The sequence below is a fragment of the Vitis vinifera genome, chromosome 4 (assembly GCF_030704535.1).
Source record: "Vitis vinifera cultivar Pinot Noir 40024 chromosome 4, ASM3070453v1".
In the NCBI taxonomy this organism is placed as follows: Eukaryota; Viridiplantae; Streptophyta; class Magnoliopsida; order Vitales; family Vitaceae; genus Vitis; species Vitis vinifera.
This window is the reverse complement of record NC_081808.1, coordinates 25,455,701-25,468,124: the sequence shown is the minus strand read 5'-3', so window position 1 is coordinate 25,468,124 and position 12,424 is coordinate 25,455,701. Positions and strand designations below refer to the sequence as shown.

General features: G+C 34.6%; 1 protein-coding gene across 1 annotated transcript; it reads left to right on the top strand.

Annotated features, from left to right (window-relative positions):
• Positions 1–3,586: 3,586 nt before the first annotated feature.
• On the top strand, positions 3,587–11,738 carry LOC100260142 (probable methyltransferase PMT26). The gene is made up of 9 exons (XM_002266321.4): positions 3,587–3,872; positions 4,720–5,826; positions 5,913–6,062; positions 8,225–8,495; positions 9,069–9,179; positions 9,276–9,450; positions 9,815–10,087; positions 10,737–10,931; positions 11,057–11,738. The coding sequence occupies exons 2-9, from the start codon at positions 4,753–4,755 to the stop codon at positions 11,283–11,285; spliced, it is 2,478 nt and encodes an 825-aa protein (XP_002266357.1). The 5' UTR covers positions 3,587–3,872; positions 4,720–4,752; the 3' UTR covers positions 11,286–11,738.
• Positions 11,739–12,424: the final 686 nt, after the last annotated feature.

Sequence of the window (12,424 nt, the reverse complement as noted above, 5' to 3'; positions counted from 1 at the left end):
CCATGTGATTTAATTGAGTAATTGAGTTAAAAGTTCTCATCTTTGGAAATGGTAGTTCTTAAGTTTTTAGATTTTCTTGTTGTTATGCATGTTAGTTAATTATGTTATTGAATTAAAAGTTTTTGTCTTTGGCAACGAGCATTCTTAGGTTTTTATGATTCTCTTGTTATTATGCATGTTAGTTAATTATGTTATTGAATTAAAAGCACTTATCTTTGGCAATGGTAGTTCTTAGTTTTTTTTATTTTGTTATTACGCATGTTAATTAATTATGTTATTGGATTAAAAGCACTTATTTTTGGCAATGGTAGTTCTTAGTTTTTTTTTATTCTTTTATTATTACGCATGTTAGTAAATTATGTTATTGAACTAAAAGCACTTATCTTTGGCAATGGTAGTTCTTAGGTTTCTTTGATTCTTTTCATATTATGCATGTTAGTTAATTATGTTATTGTATTAAAAGTTTTTATCTTTGACAATCATAGTTCTTAGGTTTTTTGAACTCAAATTGGACTTGGGTTATCTAATCCAACTAACTTGGATCCTAATTAATTAATTAGCATTCATAGGATCCAATTAATTAACCCATTCCATAAAGTCAATTCATAAAATCTAGTACAACATTGTGTTTTTATTAAAACACCCTTACGCACACTAATGAATTATATACAAAAAATACACTCAACATGTGTCACAATGAACTAGGAGCTCAAGTAGAGACCACTATGACCCATAGAAAAATATTGGCTCCCTCATAATCCAATTTTAAAGTTGTCTCAATAGTCCACTAAAGATAGTCAACTACACTTTAATATCCTATGAAATTAAAACAAACTAAAACTCAAGTTTGTGGCCTACTATTTATTACAAGTAGACTCTCCGTGAATGGGTGTGAAATTGAAAAAGGTACTGCTATCAACCCATTAAATTACCTTTTCAATCATTGAGTTACATATCCTCCTACTACCTAAAAAAAACGTGTCAAATTGCACTAAAAGAATTACTACGACCATAGATTTCATAATCACATGTCCTTAAGATCACCTAAGGGACATGTTGTCTTAATCCTTTAAGATATCTTGGTGCCTTTATTGAGAATATCTGTTGCCACTTGTTCACAATGACCTAATTTGTATGGATATATGACCACAATAGGGTTTCACCCATAGGTTAAAACCTCTTGTTGATTTTAGCACAAACTCAATATCCTCTTAAGGTTGAGAGTAATCTAGTAACTTGATGAATCATAACTATGTAATAGCGTTACAAAATGATTCATCATTAGTCTTATCCAATGTGTAACCATACACACTAGTGCACTAACCATGAAAACCCCATCTCGACGGTTAAGACAAACCATTCCCCTAATTAGGAGGTAGTCCACTACAATCTCCATTAGATTACCCAAATCCATGAACTAACTATGAACTACTTATTATCTTGTAAGGAACTTATGACTTGTATCTTTTGCACAACTCCTCATACACCAAAGTCATGGGTTGAATGCTCAAAACAATGTCAATTCATAAAAATGATAGGTAAGGGCAATCAATTCTAACTTTGTTATATCATTTCTTACTTTTAGGGACTTAATCCAACAATACTCTTGCTTAACAAACTTTTGAAAGATATATTAGATATCAAACTTGTTCAACAACACTAACCATCTTATCAGTTTATCGGTTAATGTGGGCCTGTCAAACATATATCTTAGCGAATCTAGGTGAGAAATTGATGTACATAATACTTCATCATATGTCTTAATCTTCGGGTAGCTTAAATTAGTGCTAAATATAGGCACTTAATCATGAAGTATCTCATTTTGTACTTTAGTATCCTTTTGCTTAGGTAATAAATAGCTTACTCCTTCAAGAGACCTTATTCACTATTCCTTGTGCAACATTGTATAATTACTAAGATGTCCTTATGCACAAGAATGAACCAAAAGTTAATCCAACCCTCATAAACTGTGCCAACATGGTATATGAGCTCAAAGTGGGGACCACTAGGACCCATAAAAGTATTGGCTTTCTTAGAATTTAATTCTTAAGTGATTCAACATCCCACTATAGAGAATCAGTTCACCTTAGTACCCTATGTAAATAACAATGAAAGAAAGTCTGAGTCCATGACCTACTATCTACTACATGCAAACCCCCTATGAATTGGTGTTCATAATCTAACAAAGTAGTGCTATCACCTATAAAGATCACCATTTACATCATTGAGTTACAAATTTCACTTATTGTATAATTAACTAACATATTCCAACTCAAAGAAATATATGTCAAATTCCATTAAAGGAATAAGTACAACCACAAATTTTATAATTACGTGTTATTTAGATCACCCAATGAGACACACTGCCTCCATCCTATGAGATATCATGTGTCTCTATTGAGAATACTTATTGCCACCAACCTCCATCAACAATGACTCAATCTTTAAGGATATATGACCACTTTAGGGTTTCATCCATAGATCAAAATCTCTTGTTAATTCTAGTATAGACATAATATCCCCTAAAGGTTGAACATCTATGTAGTATAGTAGTTTGGTGAATCATGAAAATAGATATCTTTACGTCATAATTCACCATAGGTCTTATCCAGTGTCTATAGCTATGATGACAAAATAAAGGGTCTATAGCTAAAAATTATCAAACTATTTAAAGGATTTCAAAATCAAAATTTAACTTAAATTCTTTGTAAATCTACTCATTAAAACATGATGATTTTCATGGCTAAGATAAACATAGAGAAAATCAACTAAGGAGGAGATAAAGAGAATAAAACAATAACACTAAGATTCAATATGGAAAGCCTCCAAAGAAATAAAAAACCACAAACCTACAAGTAATAAAAAACATTCACTATGAAGAATAGCAACTTAATATAAGGGTTTCCTTAACTCAAGTCTACCAATTTTTCTTACACCACTTGACTAACACATTTTCACTTGAGCTACCCACTTTTTTATCCTGAAACATCATACTTAGAGTTTACACCAAACTCAATGTTGACATTTTCTTGATCCATATAAGAAGAAAATGAGTTTTATCTCAACCCAATAACCTCAAAAAGAGAATGAATGAAAGAACCAAATGAATCAATCCATATTTTAAGAAAAACTCAATAAAAATTGTTTTGAATTTCAAAATGGGTTGGATTTTCTTGGCAAATAGACACATGCATTCTAAGAATTAGAGAAGAGCACACTGGACGTATGTGCTATAAAATGATAGTTTTGGGTTTAAATAAGAAGGAAAACCTTAATCCAATGACTAAAAAAATGATCAAATAGATGGATCAATCTTGCATAAATTTAGATCGAACTTAAAACGATGAACAAGAATACTTAGTAAAAAAAACTCTTTCCCAAGCTCTAAAGCTTTTTTAAAGATTTTTATTAATTTGAAAAATCTGGTTGATTTAGTTTTTGTTTACACCAATTCGGTATTTTAACCTCTAATTAAAGTTTTTTATTAGACAAGCAGTTTGAAAGACCCGAGTTGGGAGTAAATTTAGGAGTTTTTGACTTAGAATTTTATAACCTAGCGTAATAAGTCACAAAATTAATAATTTGGAATCCATAATGGGATGCGATACAAGAGGCGCGTGGAAATTAACCATGTGGCTTCGGGATTCACGGCGTCTTGTCCAATTTTCACTGGAATCACGGCTTGCTTATGGCCGACTACGCGAGATGGGGGGAGTGGAAGGACAAAGAATATTATAATAAATTTCCAATAAACAAATTCCCCCCCACTCTGCGTTCTTTTCTATAAAACCTATCCTCTCTCTCCTGCCTCTCCAACAACAATGTCCACTCCCTAGCATTTCGCTCTCAGATCCGCCACAATTCTTCACACGGTTCGTCAATTCCACGCATTCCCATCTCCTCTTTTTTCCATTATTTCCTTTTCTGTTTGTCAAATTCTCTCATTTTCTGTTCATTAGATGCAGATCTGATGTGATTTCGTGGTTCATTTCATCTCAAAAGACAGCAGTTTCTGATTTTATTTTTTTTTTGAATTTTTTTTGGTTTTGATTTTCAGCTGAAACTGGGTTTTTTTCTGTGTTGTTGCCAAGATTTGGTGTAGATCTGAACCCTTTCTCTGAGCTTGGACCAGTGATTGCTTGTTGCTTTTGTTGCTTCACTTGTAAAAAAAAAAAAACGAAAAGGAAATCTCAATTTTGATTCTTGTTGATCGGATCCGCCTTGTAGTGATCTAGCCTTTCATTTGTGGTTTATTTTGAATCTGGTTGTCTAGTTCATATTTGGAATTGAGTCTGTTGAAAAGTTTTGTTTTGTTTTGTTTTTCTTTTTTTCTTTTTTTTGGGTTGTCCCATATAAGATGTGGAACACATGATAATGAAATTAGCGGATGTGACATTTTCTGTTTTGGATTTAGTTTTATTTTCTGTTGGTTATTTTTCAAATTTAATTTTAAAAGTTTGCTAATTTATATGTATGAAAATGACTGGAAAAAGGAATTTTGAAATTAATGGGATTTGAAGCTAAAAAGGGGAAAAAAAATGATTGGCATATCATTGGATAGAGAGATTGCACCACCTTTAGATGAAAACTTTAAAGAAAAATGTTATATGCTTTGAGGTGCTTGAAATTTAGTGTTCTTATCGAGTCCTTGTTTGGTTATTTGGATGAAAGAAAGATTTAGTATTTGATATTGTATTTGATTAGTTTTTCAATCTCCAGGTTTGAACTTTGAGGAGATAATTGAGGTAAAAAATGGCTTTAGGAAAATATAGTAGAGTCGATGGTAGGAGATCGACCACCAATTATTGTTCTACAGCAACTCTGGTTGCTTTTGTGGCTCTTTGCTTGGTTGGGGTTTGGATGATGACATCCTCATCTGTCGTTCCGGTTCAAAATTCAGATGTCTCAACTCAGGAGACCAAAGATGAGGTGAAGCAACAAGTGGTTGAAAGTAATGATAGTGATACTAGGCAATTTGAGGATAGTTCCGGTGATCTAACAGATGATGCAAAGAAGGGGGATGGTGTGAGTTTCACTCAGGATGAAAAAAACCCTAATCCCCAAGATAATCCGGCTGTTCCTGAGAAACCATCGGAAAATGGTCTGGAGGAAAAACAGGAGAAGCCAGAAGAGAAACTCATTAATGAGGAAGAAAATAAGCCAGAAGATGGGTCAACAAATGAGGCAGAAAACGGGGAAAACAAATCTGGGGATGGGGAAGGAGATTCTAAGACAGAAGATGCAAATTCAGATTCAGGAGAGACAAAAACAGATGGTGGTGAAAGTATTGCAGATGGACAGGGTGATTCTGAAGGGGGTTCGGTTGAGAAGAAATCTGAGTTGGATGACAGTGAGAAGAAATCAGAGGAGAACTCCTTTGAAACTAAGGATGGAGACAAAGTGGATGGTCAGATAGAGGAGAAGGTGGAGCAAAATGAGAATAAAGATTCTGAGCAAAATTCAGGTGAGAGGAAGGAGGATAGTGAGGCCAAAGAACAGGTTTCAAATGAGGTATTTCCTTCTGGGGCTATGTCAGAGCTCCTGAATGAAACTACCACTCAAAATGGAGCGTTCTTGACTCAGGCAGCAGAGTCTAAGAAGGAAAAAGAAAGCCAACAGACTGTCTACAGTTGGAAAGTTTGCAATGTCACTGCTGGACCAGATTACATCCCATGCCTTGACAATTTGCAAGCAATTAAGAGCCTCCCAAGTACCAAGCATTATGAACACCGAGAGAGGCACTGCCCTAATGAACCACCCACCTGTCTTGTTTCACTTCCTGAAGGATACAAACGTCCAATTGAGTGGCCGACAAGCAGGGATAAGGTATGCTGATCTGATTCAAGTCCAAGTTCAGTTCTGAAGTTTCTTTTGTTGTTGTTAAGATGGACCTTGAAACTGTTTTCTCGCAGATATGGTACTATAACGTTCCCCACACCAAGCTTGCAGAAATTAAAGGGCATCAGAATTGGGTGAAGGTTTCTGGCGAGTTCCTTACTTTTCCTGGTGGTGGAACACAGTTTAAGAATGGTGCTCTTCATTACATTGAATTCATAGAGGAGGTGAACCATTCTGATCTTTCTATCCTCATTACATTTCTACCTGTGTATTGTTTTTTATTTTGCAAGTTTCATTGCTTCTGTTAGTTTTCTACACTTTTTCTCTTTCATTTATCTTTGGGGAGAAATGGCATGGTTCAGACCAAGAGTCTTCTCCTTGCCATATAAGCTAATGTACATACTTGTGAATTGCTTGTGTTTATAATATGCAGCATCCTCGTATATTCAGGTAGAAGATTTACTCCTTTATGAATCACAGCCATTTGATCATCGCGTTTTCATTTTCTTGTGAAGCTTGAAAAACAATTATAATCTACAAGTTACTTTCTTAATCATATCTAAGCTAGTCCTAGCACCCAAGATGCTTGTCAGCATGATTCCAGTTTCCCCATTCCAACTTCATCAATTACAAAACCTGAGTAACCTTTCCTTTTATAGATAACTTTTAAACTGATACTGAAGCAAATTGAATTGATCTTTGAAATTACCATTACCTTAATGGGTTAAATGCATTCCTAACCTCACAGAAGACAACTATCCCTAATGTACTATGGCAGGCATCTCTAACCAAAAAAGGAAAAAAAGAAAAAAAAAAAAAAGGTCCAATAGGCTATAGGCTATTACTACAGCAGGGAAATCTAGAACTGGAACAAAACAATGTATAACACTTTCCAAATGATTAATAATGGCATTCATTCTTCCAAAAATTAATCTGCAAACCTGTTTATATGATCAAGACTCCTCCCTAAAGCAAATGATCCATGATGGTTGGGCCCATCTAACTCTATATCACATAGGTTGTCTACTTCAATCTGCTTATCATTATAATTCTTTTGATCTTTGATCTACATTATATGCTTCTCTTAATTTTAAATTCAGTCACCTTGATTAGATCAGTCACTTTCAGGATTTGGTGGTTATTTAGTGTTATCAACAATTTAGACTTTGGGTTCTGTTTGGGTAATTAGTAAACTACTGTGAACCAGTCATGTTGCCAATGGTAAGATAGGAAAAAGAACTTAGGAAAGGCCTCATTATTTTTTAAAAGAACCAAAATTTATTGGTAAGAGAATAAAAGCGCAAGGAACAAGAGAGTTTCCCTAAAAGAAATTAAGTTGGATATTGAAAAGAAATTGAGTGGGAATAAATTCTCTAAACAAGTTTTCAAATGAGTTGGTCCTCTTAGCTGGAAAATCTGCTCTGATATAGGCAAACTGATGAATTCATCAATGTAGGTTGCCAGCCAAATGGAAAGATCCATGACGTCAAATTTGGGTTTCAGTCTTATTAAAGAGGATGCTAGCTATCATCATGAACTAAAAATTGAGAATCCTTCTTTTTAGTCTTATGAATCTACCAATCTGCTTCCATAGGAAGGCTTAAACTTTTATCCTGTTCATGGCACCCATGTCAAAAGGTTTGAGAAAAGCGTAAGTACCATGGGCCTCTTCCGGGTTGCAAAATCATGCTGTCAATTTTAAGATGGTATTGGTTACAGACCTAAGGGGCAATTTATTAACAATGTAAATTGCATGCCTAGCTATTTGGGATGGTCAAAATGATTTGGAAAGCAGATCAGAAGTAGTTGGGAGAATTCAAAAGTTAAAGTAAAGAGAAAATCCATGTGCCTTAGGAAAATGAAAATGCTTGTAATGTCACACTAGACAGATATTTGTTAGTATTTTATTTGTTTTTGTGTAATTTGAAAGATGCTATATTATAGCATTGCCTTATTCATTATAAATGAATTGTTAGCTAGTTGTTTGAGTGAGGTATGTGATTTATTGAGATGAGGGCAGAACGCATGATCGTTTTATTTGTGTACTTTTAAAGGATTCACCCCCTTCTTATTGGTGCCTTCGATATCATTTGCTCACTTATAAAAGAAACACAACAAAAGAGAGCACTCTGAGCTCTTGTTTCAGATTGTGCTATAATCTTGAAGTAGTTACAAACCCAGTAGAATATGGCTTAAATTATGAACTCCACAAAATTTCTCTTCTATTCTTTTTTCTTATCATCCACATTATATATTTGTTAATTCCAACAAGAATGGAAAAATGCATTTGAAGGGTTCACAAACTGAAGAATTATTGGTTAGTGGAATTTTGTTTTACATTATCTCACAGTTTTGCTTAATGTGTTTGTACTTGTTCCTGCTGCAGTCTATGCCTGATATTGCATGGGGAAAACGCAGCCGTGTGGTATTGGATGTTGGATGTGGTGTTGCTAGCTTTGGAGGCTATCTTTTTGATAAAGATGTGCTCACTATGTCATTTGCCCCAAAAGACGAGCATGAAGCCCAAGTACAATTTGCACTTGAAAGGGGAATTCCGGGTATATCTGCTGTTATGGGCACAAAGAGACTTCCCTTCCCAGCCATGGTCTTTGATGTTGTCCACTGTGCACGTTGTAGAGTTCCCTGGCATATAGAAGGTATTTGGTTACTACTTTTAAGAGGTTTGATCAGATGAGTTCAAGAGTGAGACTGGCAGAGTGTGTTTATTTTTTTATTTTTTATTATTTTTTCCTCAAAAAAATAAAAAATGAAAAGAATCAGAAAGCAGGTTGAGAATGTGTTTCGCAAAACAATTTTTTGTTTCAAAATTTTCTGTTTTATGATCGCATAAAAAACTTCTGTATTTCCATTTCCATTTCATTTGAGACAAAACATGTAAAAAATCACATTAATCTCATAAGTTTTCTGTTTTGGCTCTTTGGAAATGAAAACTTTTTGCAAGAATAAAAGGTACTTTTTAACTCCAGACATAGCATACCCTTCAGCTTCATCTTGGATCTTAAAAAAATAAAAAATAAAAGAATAAAAGAAAAAAAGCACCAACCTAATTTGGGTCTGATAATTTTTTTTTCTCCACCCATAAGCTTCATTAACGTGTTTTAAATAGAGATTAAAGAGCTGGAAAATCTTTAAATCTCTATTATATTTCATTTTCCCTGATATATTGGTTGTTTTATTTGGGAAGGTCATTTCAATGGTACAATATGCAGGTGGTAAACTTCTCTTGGAGCTGAACCGTGTGTTGCGGCCTGGTGGTTTCTTTGTGTGGTCGGCAACTCCGGTTTACCAGAAGCTTGCTGATGATGTTGCGATATGGAATGGTAGATGATATTCTCATCAAAACATAATATGTGTCTCCTGAAAGAGATTTTGTTGGTTGATTGATTTTAAAATTTTCTCATGGGAATTGTTGGCAGCCATGACTGAACTGATGAAGTCAATGTGCTGGGAGCTTGTGGTGATTAAAAGGGATGTGGTGAATCGTGTGGCAGCAGCAATATATAAGAAGCCTACTTCTAATGATTGCTATGAGAAAAGATCGCAAAATGAACCTCCAATCTGTGCCGATTCAGAAGATGCAAATGCTGCCTGGTATTTATTTATTTATCTTTTTGTCTTAACTGTTAGCTGATAAATAACATTTTAATTTTCATCATAGAAGAATATAAATTATTTGTTTCAGAAATTGAGATGCTAAAGATCATTTAGATTATATAAAGGGGAAAGTTCTTTCATGTGTCAACATTTTCCCTTGCTTAATTTTCTGCATTTATTGGACATCTTTTAACCATTTTCAAATTAAGAAAAAAAAAAAATGATTGTTTGGAAAAATATAAAGCAGGTGTGGCTCATCTTACATTACAAAATGGCTTTCTACAATCCTAACTGGTGATTGATTACCTTCTGACTTTGTAGCTACTATTAAAATTTTTTAAAATCTGTCTACTGTGAGTAGGAATGTCCCATTGCAAGCATGTATGCACAAAGTGCCAGTTGATGCATCGAAACGCGGCTCTCAATGGCCAGAGCTATGGCCTGCAAGGTTGGATAAAAGTCCATACTGGTTGACAAGTTCCCAGGTTGGGGTTTATGGCAGAGCAGCACCGGAGGATTTCACTGCAGACTATGAACACTGGAAACGAGTGGTTGCTCAGTCATATCTAAATGGGATAGGAATCAGCTGGTCTTCTGTGAGAAATGTCATGGACATGAGAGCTGTCTACGGAGGGTAAGCAAAAGGATCTACTGTTTCAAGTGTTATATCTGGCAGAAAGCATGAAATTCTGCCTGTTGATTTTCTAGATAGTCATTGTATCTAATTTCCTCAAATCTTGCTAATAAATTAAAAAATAAAATATATAATAACAATAACAACAATAACAATCACAACAATAATTGGGTGATTAATATAAAGATATTTATAATCTTGTAATATTCCAGTTTTCTTGGTGCAATAAGCTGACTATGGCATAACCTCCTTTGAATAGGGTTTGAGGGTTTTGTAGACTTTCTAATCCTTGCACAGAGTGTTGTCGTTGTGGTTATTGTTATTATTGCAGTTATTGTTATTGTCATTAGTAGAAGATTTATTAGTCATTGGGTGATGAACAGATGTTTATCATGTTCTACTTTTCCACTGTTCCTGCTGCAGTGCACTTAACCAAGATATAAATTCCTTTGAATATGGTTTGAGTTTAGACTGTAGATTTTCTAGACCATCTTTCCAAGGATATTGGCATCGTCATTGTCATTGTCATTGATATTTTTATTATTGTTGTTGTTGTGAGTTGCTGCCATTACTATAAATTCTATTAATAGGTTATAGCTTCATTTTCTTTCCATTTCCATAGTTCTGATGAAGTTGATGTCATGTGCAGATTTGCTGCAGCTTTGAGAGATTTGAATGTTTGGGTCATGAATGTGGTCTCAATAGACTCTCCAGATACACTTCCTATAATTTATGAACGAGGTCTATTTGGGATTTATCACAATTGGTGTGAATCATTCAACACCTACCCTAGATCATACGATCTGTTACATGCAGACCATATCTTCTCCAAGACCAAAAAGAAGTAAGTGTTAGTGTTTGGTTTCTATAGTGGTGACCAGAGTATTTGGCCCTCTACCGTTAATACGAGGAACATGATTTCTGCCTGGTATGGTCTAATTTTGCAATTGTTTCTCATGGGTCCTGCAGGTGCAACCTGGTGGCTGTGATTGCAGAGGCTGATCGGATTCTAAGGCCTGAAGGAAAGCTTATTGTCCGTGATGATGTGGAGACACTTGGTCAGGTGGAGAACATGCTTAGGTCCATGCACTGGGAAATCCGGATGACTTACTCCAAGGAGAAGGAGGGATTGCTATGTGCCCAGAAAACCATGTGGAGGCCTAAAGAGATGGAGATAATAAAGTCGGCTATTGCTTAAGCGCATACACATACTCTCCTCACCATTCGCTGCTTCTTCATTTTTGAGGCTACCATGGCCTCTCAGATTAGGTATTCTTTTGGTTTTTAGTCCAATATTTACATTAATGATAACAGTATTTCTTGGTTAGTCCATGTACCATGTCAGTTAGCTCCTCCAGTGTCCGTTCTACCTATTGTTTCTCATATTTTTTACCAGGACATTCTAAATCAGAAGTTGATGTTCTGAATTTTGTAATGTAATACTATTATTTATGGAAAAGGCTGTCATTCTTCAAAGTGTAAGGCTCATTGCCGACGGACTTGTCTCTGGATTCTGGAATTCAAATGTGGTGAAATGCGTTGTGTCTAAGATACATGTATGACAAAGGTGCAGTTGGATTTACTATCGTTGGTTGTATTAAAGAACAGTGATGAAAATTGAATCCATATAATATATATTTGTCTTTTTTTATTTCTTTCTAGTGACAACAAATTTTATTATTTTTGCACTTATGTAACAAAATGTAGATAAAACTTTATCTTATAATAATTTAGGTATATCATTAGGATTGAGAACTTAAGTCAGTTAAGTGTTTATAAATGAGATTTAATTATTGTTAACTACAAACAAAAGCATTGATACCATTTAACATAAGTGTGCTCAATATCGATGAGATTCATAAAATATTTATTCACTGAAAATGAGTTGGTATTGTGTGATGGACTAAAAGTAAAAATCATCCCAAGTGCAACAAATATGATCTCATGTATTGTAACACCCATTTTAGAGCAACACCACTCTATCTATCTTTTACATGTACAATCATTATTTACATACAAAAAGATGCTAGTATCTCCAAAGTGTAAATATATGGGGAGTGTTGATGTGCCAAATTCCTAAGGGCAAGGATCCAAATTTGTAGCCTAGTGAATTACTAGGTTGATTCACAAGGAACTCTGCTTCTTGGTAGGTTGTCAAAAGATCAAACCCACTGGTTTTGTTAAGAAAGTAATGCTAGGTGTTTATTGAATAAAAGGACAATAGTGTTATGGGTAGAAGTTGAGTACTATGCACCTTTCCCTTGACTTAGTCCTTTTCCCAAAATGAGATCATCCTTTTTAGTCCTCTGATCTCTAGGGAAGCTATTATACTTTATT

Excerpts from the sequence above, each read along its gene's own strand:
- LOC100260142 (XM_002266321.4), top strand. The coding sequence starts at position 4,753 with ATGGCTTTAGGAAAATATAGTAGAGTCGATGGTAGGAGATCGACCACC. Across the intron at positions 10,088-10,736 it reads ATGAGAGCTGTCTACGGAGG|ATTTGCTGCAGCTTTGAGAG; the intron begins GTAAGCAAAAGG and ends TGTCATGTGCAG. Across the intron at positions 10,932-11,056 it reads TTCTCCAAGACCAAAAAGAA|GTGCAACCTGGTGGCTGTGA; the intron begins GTAAGTGTTAGT and ends TGGGTCCTGCAG.